Genomic DNA, 11204 nt, shown 5'->3' with positions numbered 1-11204 from the left:
CTTGGCACCAAGGCGCTGAGCAGGAGATGCCTGCGTATAAGCAGAGCGGCAGTTAAGGGGGTTGAAGCCCCGCTGTGAGTTTGAGGGCACCCGCCCGGGCACCCGCCTCCTCCTCTTCTGCAAGATAAGCATGTGGTCTCGCGGTGCGGAGCTCCCCAGAGCCACGGAACAACGGGCGAGCACTCTCCAGCCACCTCTCTCTAGCTCTGCAGCTCTATCTGTCCATGGCTGTGAGCTGCGTGTCTGTCCATGTGTCTGTCTATAAAGGAGGGGAGAGACGCTTATTTTAAGGAGTTGGCTCCCCTAATCAGGGGAACCAGCGGGTCTTAAACCCGAGGAGCGAGCTGGCCTTCTGGGACTCGGGTGAGAGCTGGCGCTGTGGTCTTGAGTCTGGCGGCTGGTCACCCAGGCAGGGTTTCCGTGTGGCTGAGGAGAGTCCCTTCTGCTTTGAGGAACCGTGGGTTTGCTCTCAAGGCCGTCGACTGTTTGGTTGAGGCCCGTCCCATGGAGGCTGAGCTGCTTTACTTAAAGTCAACTATTGGCGTCCCCGTCGTGGCCCAGCGGATACAAACGTGACAAGTATCCATGAGGACTCAGGTTCGATCCCTGGCCTTGCTCAGTGGGTTAAGGATCCAGTGTCGCCATGAGCTGTGGTGTAGGTTGCAGATGAGGCTCAGATCCAGTGTTGCTGTGACTGTTGTGTAGGCCGGCAGCTGTAGCTCTGATGAGACCCCTCGCCTGGGAACCTCTTTGTGCTGCAGGTGTGGCCCTAAAGAAAAGGAAAAAAAAAAAAAAGTCAACTGACTGGGAACATCAGTCACATCTAACATACCTTCGAGGCACCATCTAGGCTAGTGTTTGACCAAACGCCCAGGCACTGTCACCTTGCCAATGGACACACACACCTGCAGCCATCACACCTGCACACGCGACTGCAGCCATCACACCTGCACACGCAACTGCAGCCATCACACCTGTGCTCCCCGTGGGTACTCGAGCACTGGCTACATGACCGCATTGCAGCTTCTCTGGTCATTGTTGTGGCTCGGGGCTCAGAGAACAGGTGAGTCAGTCAGCAGGAGGGGCAGAGCTGGGCAGCCATGGACGTTGTCCTGGGTGGGTGGACGGCCAAACAGCAGCCGCAGCAGCAAAAGTGGTGAGGGGAGCGCTCCCCCAAGGACCGTGAGCCCCCAGGCAAGTGGTGGTGCCGGACTGCCTCCTCGACACCTTTCCGCAGCTGAGAGTTTACTTTGCTGCTTCCCACTGCTGTTCCTCCCGGCGGAGCGAGTGGAGGAAGGGCTGGATGGAGAGAGGAGGCGTGGGGAGCAGACACGCGGTCCCTCAGCCCGAGGCTGGGCCCCCGTGGTTGAGAACCAGGGCCTTCTGGCTCCAGGGAGGAAGGGGGGTGTGCGTCTCGGTGAGGGCGAGGCTGCACCCTAGACCCCGCAAATAAGTGTTTCTAGGGGAAAACAAGACAAGTCCCCACAAAGCACAAGGAACGGGACTAGAATCTGATACACAAGAGGGCCTTCCAGGTTCTCCTGAAACACGGCTTCTCGAGTCACCCGTTTCTAACCACCGGTGTGCAGCAGGACTGTCTATCAACTCGGACTCAGGAAACATCCGTGTAAATGCGACAAGATAGTGATTGAGCAGATCGGCTCGATTAAGGTCTGCTTTGCCGGAACTTCTCATGAGGAATCTTTTTACATTATGTTTTTTTAAGAGCCGCACCTGCGGCATATAGAAGTTCCCAGGCCAGGGGTCGAATTGAAGCCACAGCTGCTGGCCGACACCACAGCCACAGCAACGCCGATCCTTAATCCACTGAGCGAGGCCAGGGATTGAACCTGCATCCTCATGGATATTGGGGTTTGGGTTTGGACCTGCTGAGCCACAACAGGAACTCCCTCAGGAGGACTCTCACCTTGGACATTTAAAAGCCTCCGCCTGCCTTGCGGGCCCCCCGCCCCGCTCACTGACCCCCCAGCTCCTTCGATGCCTCTTCTCAGTGATGCCCCCAACCCTGTTGAACTTTGCCACCCCTGCCCCATCCTGGCTGTTTCCACACGGCACCCAGCGCCCGGTGACGGCTGCAGCCTTTGTGCTCGTTGCTTTTTCTGCTTCCCCTCAGCAGGAAGAAAGCTGACAGAGGCCGGAGAGCTTCGTTGGCTGGTCGCTTTGGCGTCCCTCGTGCCTGGTGCCTGGAGAAGAGCCCGCGTCGGCCTGTGGGAGGCGCTGCCCGCTGCGGCTCAGGGCGCTGTCCTCTCCGATGCCCTGGACGCCCTGCTGTGGCCCCTCCTTTCCACGTCCCCATCAGCCATCAGGAGTCCCGGGACCCCGGAGCCAGGGGACACCCGGAGATGCCCTGCCTGCCCGAGGGCCACAGGAGGAGTCCTGGGGGAGGGAAAGGAGGTCTGAACCCCCTGGGACGTTCTGGGGACGGGGACCCGAGGTCCAGCCCAGTGAACTCGGTCTGGACGGCTGAGCCTCCCCGGCTTCTTCGGTCGATAAGCTCGGGGTTGCTGTGAGGCCACCGCGGACCAGCTCACCACTAATCTTCTCAGGGCATGAGCTTCCCGCCTCTGTCCACATCCGTCTTGCAGATTCGACGTGACTCTTGGAGTTCTTTGGATGTTTGCCGGCTGTCAGTGGGGATATTTTGTAACTAGACTCGAGTTTATGCTGTTGGCAAAACCTTCGGCTCTAAAAATGTGTTTTCAAGAGATGTGAGCAGCCCAACTCTGACCTTAATTTCTCTTAAAACAAATCTTCTCTTCAATCTGAGCACGTAACCTTTTCAACAGTTATTTAAAAACAAAACCTGATCCATCCAGTTTCTAAGCCCACAGTTTAAAGACGCAGAGTTTTGAAAGTCGGTGAGTCTCGTCGTGTCCGCCTGAGATCAAAGTTGCCAGTTGCGCAATCCATCCCAAGCCCAAAGCAGAGCCCAGGAGGCTGAGGTCAGGAGCCGAGCTGGCTTCCTATTCCCTCAGGAAAGAAGACTGTGCAATAAAATTCGTGGGAAACCACTGAAATGAATGGAGCTTGCTGCTAACGAGGCTCCTGAGCTGAGTGCTGCTGCTGTTTCTACCACTATAGTAGCTGTAATTTGAAAATCGTGCCTTTTTTTGCCCACGCTCAGGCGTGATAAAAACATGTTTGAGATTATTTCTATGTCCCATATTTATTTAATGTTTTTTCACATCATAGTGAAATGACAAATCTATATTCAAATTGGATCTATGTCATAAATGAGTGCTCTTGAGTTAGACCCTAAATTACAGCCATTACTCGGGAATCAATTAAATAAAACTGCAAAAGTCATGGGCTCTCCATTGAAAGGTTGGTCATACCTGCCGCTGAGAAAAACCGGCAAACATTAAGGGTTAGTGTTGCGTTTTATTTTTTAATTTTATTTTATGGCTGTACCTGTGGCGTATTGAAGTTCCTTGAATCTGAGCCGCAGCTGTAACCTACAGGATCAAAGCAGGGATCAAAGCTGCACCTCTGCAGCGACCTGAGCTGTTGCAGTCAGATCCTTAACCCACTGCGCCACAGCAGGAACTCCAAGGATTCGAGTGTGTTTTGGATTTACCTTCCGGAATATAACCGACGCTCCCCTGGGTCTGCTCCTTACAGGGCTCAGCGCCTGGGCACCTGCTGTGTGTGGTTGTAGTTCTGGTTTATTTTCCGTCTCTCCTGCTGGAAGCCGAACTTCACGAGAGGGAGCCTTGCTCTGTGGCTGCTGAGCCTCCCAGGACAGCGACAGCGTGGGGTCCATGCTCAGGAAACGCATTTTGCTTTAGTGAATCTCTGCCATGAAGGGACCTCTATTTCGTCTGAGTTTTCACACGTCAAGTGTGCAATTACTGTCCCTCTGTAAAAGCACCGACAACCTGAAACACTGGCGCCCCCTCCCGTGTCAGGCCAAGGGAGCTGAGGTCTGGGACGGGACACGTCCTCGCCACGTGGGCGGCGGGGGAGCTGGAACCACGCCCGGCCTCCAACCGGGGATCCCGAGCCCCGAGCCGCCCTCGCACTCGACATTTAAGCACTTCACCCAGGAGGTCACAGACCGGATGCAACACCGGGGATGTGGGGGCCCCAGAGTCGGGAGACCTGGAGGCCGCCCCGCAGCCAGGAGCCCAGCCACGGCTCCTTACACGCCTCGTGTTCTCAGCGTCTTGGGAAGCAAATACGGCTAATGGCCTGGGTTGGCCAGACTCGGGACAGGTGTCCAGCTGCATTTGAATCTAGACAACGGGTTCTGCACGAAGGTGACCAGAGGACTTTTTTTTTGTCTTTTTGCTATTTCTTTGGGCCGCTCCTGCGGCATACGGAGGTTCCCAGGCTAGGGGTTGAATCGGAGCTGTAGCCACCGGCCTACGCCAGAGCCACAGCAACGCGGGATGCGAGCCGCGTCCGCAACCTACACCACAGCTCACGGCAACGCCGGTTCGTTAACCCACTGAGCAAGGCCAGGGACCGAACCCACAACCTCATGGTTCCTAGTCGGATTTGTTAACCACTGAGCCATGACGGGAACTCCAGAGGACTGTTTTAAACCCCACGGAAGATGGGTGTGTGCCTTGTGGTTGAGAGGGGGCTGGCTGTCCCCACAAGGTCAGGCAGCAGCCCGCCTGTGCACCTGCCTCTCTCCTGGCCCGTCGGTGGCCTCGCAGATGGCACTCAGTCCAGCAGGTGGGGACAGAAGGTATAGCGCAGAGCCACTATTGTTGGGCTCCCTGGCCTCACACGTGTGAGCAACCACCGGGCTAGGACATAGAGGAGGCAGCTGGGAGGACAGCACACTGTCCCATCCGTGGCGAAGGAGGGCAGTTTGCCTGCAGCCCTTTACAAACCACCGGGGTCTCCCAAGTCGGGGCCTCCAGCCGTGACACAGCCCCCTGTGCCCACCTCTGCCTGGGTCACCCTCCACCACCCCTGAAACACGGGGGGCAGGGGACTGATGAATTGGGTCTCACTGTTGGCTGGAGATCCTCCCGTGTCTTTGTCTGGTCCCTGTGAGACTGTGACAGGTCAGCTTCGGAGGAGGCAACGCCCCAAAACATCATGGCCCCGACCCTCCATGTCCCCCCACCCCCTTCCCCCCAGGAAGGACCCCAGGGCCAACCTATGGTCACCAGGTGTGGTGCCGATGACACAATGGCGGCCCCCAAAAGATGTCATGGGCTGGGCCCTGTGCAAAGGGAAGGCGAGGTGGCAGGTGGCACCTGGGGTGCGCATTAGCTGACCTTATAGGAGGGAGCGTCTCCTGGTCACCCAGGTGGTGACACGTGAGGGCAGCGGGACTCGGCCCCCAGGGCGGAGGGAGTGGGCGGGGCCCAGGAGCGCGGCTGTCCCTAGAAACTGGAAAAGGCGGGGTTCTGATTCTCCCCCGGAGCCCCCAGAAGGCCCGCAGCCTGGCCCACGGCCTGACTTCAGCCCCACGGGCCCATCTGGGAGGTCCGACCTCCAGAACGAGAACGTAAGCCAGGGGCGGCGGCAGCGGCGGCGGCGGCGGGAACCGGCGGGACCCAGTTGGGCAGCGGCGGAGGATGACGCACGGGGGCTGTAAGGGCTGCTTTACCCGACTCAGGCCCCCAGCTGGGTCTTCTGGGTGCTCTCTGCTGCGGCGGGAGGCAGGACCTCCTGCGCTGAAGTTCCTCGGCCGTTGGGATGCTCCTGCTGCACCACGAGTCTGAAGGGCCTCAGGGAGGGTCCCTCACCTGCTGGGGAAGCAGCCCGGAAAACAACGGCACGGGTGTGTGCGTGAGAGTGTGTGTGGGTGTGAGAGTGTGTGGGTGTGTATGTATGTGTATGTGTGAGTGCCCTGCCTGCTGACACTCGCAGGTTAGGAACTGACCAAAAGGGAGGAAGAAATTAGGCCGGGAGCCGGTGCTCAGCAGCGTAGCTTCTTGTTTCATTTCCTCACAAAGAAAGGTAGGCGTGAGGTGGCAGGTGGCAGCGCACTGGCAGGGCAGCGGGGGTGGCGCCCAGCAGCCCCCACACCACCTGTCTGCCTGCTGCCTCCGGCTGGGCTGCACAAGGAGTGTGAATACACACACACACAGGCAAGTGCACACACCACGCACAGACGAATACATACATGTGCACAAGGCTCACGTGGGTGCACGTGAGGGCACACATGTGCTCACACATCACACAATGCACCTGTGCCTGCATTCACATGCCACCTGTGCACGCAAGGCAGCCGTGCACCCAGCTCTGGGTGCAGAGCGACGCTGCTGCCTGCACCCCCCGGCGGGTGGCAGCCCAAAGGCGAAGGCGGTGCGAGGGGGCTGGGGGGTGAGGGGGTGAAAGCGTATCTGCAGACTGTTGTTTGTGACAGTATAGAAAGTCCAAAGTTCATAGTTATGCCAGAAAAAGATTACACTTCATAAAACCCATATTTATTAAAAAAATCTATTCAGAAAGTCTGGAAAGCGTAATAAATATCGTATAGAGGCCGCCCGTCTCCAACATAAAATATAAAGCGTGAACTTGAGAATCCCCTGTAAACACAGACGCGGGCTGGACACAAAGTGCTGGCTGGGGGTCTGGGGGGGCGCGTGCTCGGCAGGTCCCCTCCCGGTGACGTCCCGAAGCCTGTGGGTGGCCCAGTCAACCTTCCGTCCCCTCACCGATCAGGACCTGCCGCAGCCTTTCCGGAATCCTGCGGCTCGAGGAGCGTGAAGGGCACCGGAACCACATGGAAAGGGATCGCGTGCAAATCCGAGCCCACCTGCGCCGGGGGCGGGGGGGGGGGACCCAGTGAAGTGGAGGGACAGTCCCGAGATGCAGCTTGGGGCGACACAGTCAGTGAACAATACTGGCTCACGCCAAGTACTGCGGGGCTCAGAGGGCCCACAGCCTTCCAAACAGCAACACGCACAAAGCGAGTTTGAAACCACCGGCCGCCTGGCCTGGGGGCAGAGATGCAATCTCACCTCGCCCAATCTGACGTGGGGGCAGCGTCTGGCAGAGCTCTCACACCTGGTGGGGGGGGGATGTCAGGTGCTGCTCGTGAAGTGGGGGGGGCACAGGGTGGATGGAACTAAAGGGGGCGCCGTGGCAGGACCGCGTGGCGGGGTGTCAGGAGTCCTGAGAGCCGGGGCTCGGCTTTCCGGTGACCACGTCTGTGGCTTTTGGGAACCAGGGGGTCTGACTGTGCAGAGAGGGGCAGCTGGTTAACCTTCGGGGCGTCCCACTGCTCGGGCAAAGGCTTTCCTGAGTGGCGGGGGGCTCCGTACAGGTGAACGGACGCAGTGGTCGCGTCTGCATTCACGTGCCGTCGGCCCTTTGCAAAGCCCGGCCCCCGGCTGCTTCCCTTAAGACATTTGAAAGTTGAGTTACAGACGGGAGATCAGCGTCTCGAGTTGGACTTTCTGCTGCAGGGTTTCAAGTATCCCTTTGTTCTGGAGCAAAGGGTGAGCAGAGAGGTATGTCTCAGACATTCAGGTCGAGTTGCTGCAGCAGAGCCATCCGAGCCGCGCAGCCGCGTGCGCTCGCTAAGGGCAGGGCCAGGGGCGGGGTGAGCCCGGGGTCCCCCTGGAGTGCTGTGGGGTCGAACCGGGCTGTGCACAGCGGCGTCCCTGAGGGACCCACACAGAGAACCGCACCGCCGCTCCCCAGCTGTCCTCTCAGCGTCCTGCCTCCCTCAGAGCTGGGACCTCAAGCCAACCACCGGGCAGACACGCCCAGGCCCAAGGCCGGTGGACCTGGCGTCATCTGTGCAGCAGACAGGGTACAAGGACCATCGTGGGTATCCAGTGGGCAAAACCTGTGACCCGGGACCTTCCAGGGTTCCTAAGTTCCCAACGACGGATAGAATAGCTCTGCCCTAAAACATCGCTATGGTTGGGGGGTTTCCTCCGAGCCTCGGCAGAAAGCACTTTGCATCAGGAAGCAAAGCGGGAGAAACGCTCGGGAGGCTGTGTGGCACCACAGGCACCTGAACCATCCCCACCCCCCGATTCCTGTGGCTCTGAGACAAGTAGGCTCACCGGGTAAATAACGCTTCTGCAAGACGTCTGTATTTTAAGGTCTGAAAACCGACCACCAGCCCACGCCCGGGAGCTGTCTTTTAGGAGGTGCATTGGTTTTGCTTTTGTTTTCTCGAGTTGGGTCCTGGAGTGAGTTGGGACAGAGGGACTTGGAACTTATCTTTTGGGTGAAAACCTGGCTGAGACCAACAGACGCCTTTCCCCGCCCAGGCGCAGATGCTGGACGGCACAGCGCGGTGTGTGGCCAGCAGGTAGCCCCCCAGCCGGGGTCCGGCTGGGGAGACGCACGTGCACCTGGCCTCCAATGGGCTCGCTCTGCACCACCCTTCCTCCTGTGAGCACACACCAAGGGGAACAGTGGCGTCACTGACACGCCAGGTGAGAATGGACCCGCGCAGAGACGCAAACTCGCCACCACACCACAGTGCCCACGCAGGGCACGCCTGCTCTCAGCAGCACAACCTCTGCTCCCTGCCAGGCCTGGGGCAGTGGGCAGGGGTTTCCAGAGGGGGCTGATGAGAGGCAATGGAACTCAGGGTCCCACCAGCCACGGTGTCTCCGTCTCTGGGACCAGAGGAGGGAAAGCCAGGGCGCAGGGAAGCCCAGGGCCTCTTGGGAGGTCGGGCAGCCCTGGTGACCCAGGGGGTAGGGCTGGGATGCAGGGGGAGCAGCTGCTCCTACAGCCCCGCCCTGGGGGGTGGGGGGAGGAAACGTGGACACAGGCATCAGCTGGCTCCCAGGGACACGAGCGATCCTGGGAAAGGTGGCCACAGGGTGAAGAGGCCGCTCCCGGCTCTGGGGCGGCCTCGCCCCACAGACCTGCCACAGGACACCGGGGGTCAGTCCAAAGTGGGCGGGGGGCAATGAGACAGGGCTCTTTGGATCGTCTGGAGGGGACTGGCGTCTGGTCCGGGGGGCCCTGTGCCCACCGTCCCTCAGCCCGCAGGCAGCGGCACAGACGCTGTCACTGGTCGGTGCCTCTTTCACGACGTCACGACGTGACGATGGGGCGCGTGGGCCGGACCTGGGGCAACGGGACGGACTGTGCAGCCGGAGAAACGCCTCTCCGCAGAGACATGAGCGGTGACAGCGAGGACCTGGGGCGCCCAGCGCGGGCTGTGCTGACAGGGCCCCGTGTGGCTGGGCGGGGGCGAGGCGGCAAGGCGGGCACGGCCCGGCCGGGAGGTGGCCCGCCTGGTCCCCTCGGGCTGCACGAGGAGGTGCAGGGCTGCGCTATAGCCGCGTGGACGTGAGTCTCTTCATGCCACGGCGCTGGGCCAGGCTGGACGACAGCACGGGTTCCAGCCTCGGGGCCTGAGGCGTTCTGTTCAGGGCGAAGTAGGTGGCGGCCATGGCTCCCTGCGAAACCAAAGGGCAGGTGGTGACGCGGTGCCACCCCGGCCTGGCGCCAGGCCCGGGGGGACGTGGGCCTTCCCTCGGGCCCATGGTAGCTCTGGCTCTTAAACACCCTAAGTTCTGACCGCCCTGAGTGGTGCGGAGACTTGGGCGATTGTTTCCGGCTCCCACGGAGCCCCAGGGTGGGGTCCCTGCCCCCCACCTGCTCTGTGGCCGTGGGGGGCCCTCCTGGCATCACCAGAGGTCTGTCTACCTCCTCGCTGCCACTTTGAGGGCGCTGCACTAACTTGGTGACAGGCTCCTCTTGGAGTCGCTCTAATCCTTGGGATGGTTTAGAATGCCCCCTGGCGGGACAGAGCCAGACCCTGTGCAGCTGGGCAGCCCCTCCATGCCCCCGCCAAGAGGGTCCCACCCAGGATGCAGATCCTGAGAGATGAGATGCTGCTGTGTGTGTGTGTGGGGGGGGTGCTGCCTGGGGCGCACGGCCTCACGCATCCTAGGAGGGAAGTGGACTCAGGAAAGGTTGGACAAGGGGGCAGCCACCTGAGGAGCAGGACCTGCAGAGGGTATTGGGGGGGTTGTTTGGGAAAAGGGGTTATAGCCCGAGGCTAGGAGGGCTGGGCCTCGCCCTCACCATGCCCACCGCCAGAGCAGGTGCACGTGGGGCGAGGCCTCCCATTCTCGCCACGGTGACCCCCCCAGCCCTCGGGGTGCTGTCAGTCTGTCTGGGCTGCACACCAGGGGCCAGTGCTTCTGGCCCAGGTGACCAGAGGCCGCGCCTGGCTCTAGGTGGATTCAGGGACACACGGCGGCCCAGAAATAACAGCTACACTATAAGGTCAGAAGTGAGGCCAGGGAGAGGAAGACATTAATGCAAGGAGCGGCTGCGCCTGAGGCAGAAACCTCTTGATCCTGGGAGGGTTGCCCTGGCTGGCGTCTCTCCCGCTCCGCTCCTCTCACGGCCCCGGGGCTCAGGACCTCCGGGCTAAGGCGCAAAGCTGCGAGAGCCCTGGGGCCTCTGTTAGCTGGAGAGTGGGGCCAGGGGCGGGGGCCAAGGTGGCGGCTGCCTTTGCAAATAAAGTTCTCCTGGCACGGAGCCACCGCCACGCACGCATCTCTAGGGCTGTTTCTGCGCTCGTGGCGGGTTGAGAAGTGGAGTCGGAGTCGTCTGGCTCAAGAAGTCTAAGCTGTTTGCCGTCAGGTCTCTACAGAGACGTCTCAGCTCTGGTCTAGAACGGAGGGCTCAGAACCTCGGGTTGGTACAGCCGCGGGACGCCCGCCTCCACCTGGCTCTCCTCTCTCCTCCCTGTGTCTGTCTGTCCGTCTGTCTCACACACACACAGGCAGTGGAGCTGCTCCGAAATGTGAAGGGGAGTTGGCGTGATTCAGTTTTCTGTGTGCCTGCACATGAGGAAGGTGACACCCCTGGGGGCCTATCTGTGGCTGTCCCTGGTCCCCCTGCACCCTTGATTCCTCCGGCTTAACCGTGCAGGGGCCGGGCTGCTCCTCTGGGTCCCCGCTCCCGCCGCGCTGCCGCCGGGATCCCGGCCGCTACCTTCACCAGGTGGACGTCTTGTCTGCTGAGCTGGTTCTGGGACAGGTACTCTCTGTTCACGATCCACGGGTGTTTGAGGACTTGAACGGCCGTCAGGCGCTGATGGGGGTCCACGTGGAGCATCTTGGACACGACGTCCTGTGGGGGCAGGGCGAGGACAGGAGAGGCTGGCGCAGGACGGCGCTGCCTCAGCCTTCCCGGCAAGGCTCCTTTCTCCCCCTTCCGGCAAAGGCCGCCTTGTTCCGAGGGCCATTCTTGGCATTTGGGGGCAAATGTTTACTTTT

The 11204-nt window shown here is 60.5% G+C and overlaps 1 protein-coding gene across 1 annotated transcript in view; it reads right to left on the bottom strand.

Moving 5' to 3' along the window:
• The window catches only part of RPS6KA2 (ribosomal protein S6 kinase A2), a 318780-nt gene continuing 313970 nt past the window's right edge, over positions 6395-11204 (bottom strand). The window contains 2 exon segments of the mRNA XM_021086109.1: positions 6395-9368; positions 10921-11058. Of these exon segments, the coding sequence (XP_020941768.1) occupies positions 9243-9368; positions 10921-11058 (264 nt within the window). The 3' untranslated portion in view covers positions 6395-9242.

Source organism: Sus scrofa, chromosome 1 (genome assembly GCF_000003025.6).
Source record: "Sus scrofa isolate TJ Tabasco breed Duroc chromosome 1, Sscrofa11.1, whole genome shotgun sequence".
In the NCBI taxonomy this organism is placed as follows: Eukaryota; Metazoa; Chordata; class Mammalia; order Artiodactyla; family Suidae; genus Sus; species Sus scrofa.
This window is presented reverse-complemented; position numbering and strand designations above follow the sequence as displayed.